At 50.2% G+C, this 412-nt stretch overlaps 1 protein-coding gene across 1 annotated transcript in view; it reads left to right on the forward strand.

The window, feature by feature from the left end:
* The first annotated feature begins 252 nt into the window (after nucleotides 1-252).
* The window catches only part of LOC119311841 (transmembrane protein 256 homolog), a 1,221-nt gene continuing 1,061 nt past the window's right edge, over nucleotides 253-412 (forward strand). The window contains exon 1 of the mRNA XM_037587553.1: nucleotides 253-403. Within this exon, the coding sequence (XP_037443450.1) occupies nucleotides 352-403 (52 nt within the window). The 5' untranslated portion in view covers nucleotides 253-351. The remainder of the gene's footprint in view (nucleotides 404-412) is intronic.

Below are 412 nucleotides of genomic sequence, written 5' to 3' on the forward strand. Positions count from 1 at the left end.
GTCTCACCTGCTTTATATGAGACCTGGTCTCATATAATTTTTTTTTGGATATGAGGCCTCCGACCGCATCACATTTTTTGATCTGTCAGTGACCGGAGAGTCCTTCAAAAGTAAGGGGCGCTTGGATGTAGATGCTCTTAAGCTGCAAACCTAAGCAATGCGCCGTGCTGGCCATTGATCCAAGTATTCAACGTTCCACAACTGTTTTGACCGATTTGGCCACAGAAAATAGTTGACTGCTGGCAGCAAAACGCCAACTCCCTAAAAAAAACGCCAACCACCAGCGGAGAAGGAAGGAAGGAAAGCACAAGCAGAAGCAACCGAGCGAACGGCGACGACGACCCGAAGAAGATGGTGATGCCCACGGACCCTATGCTATGGCACAAGGTGGCCGCCGTCTCCGGTAACCCCT

This window comes from Triticum dicoccoides, chromosome 5B, assembly GCF_002162155.2.
Source record: "Triticum dicoccoides isolate Atlit2015 ecotype Zavitan chromosome 5B, WEW_v2.0, whole genome shotgun sequence".
Classification (NCBI taxonomy): domain Eukaryota; kingdom Viridiplantae; phylum Streptophyta; class Magnoliopsida; order Poales; family Poaceae; genus Triticum; species Triticum dicoccoides.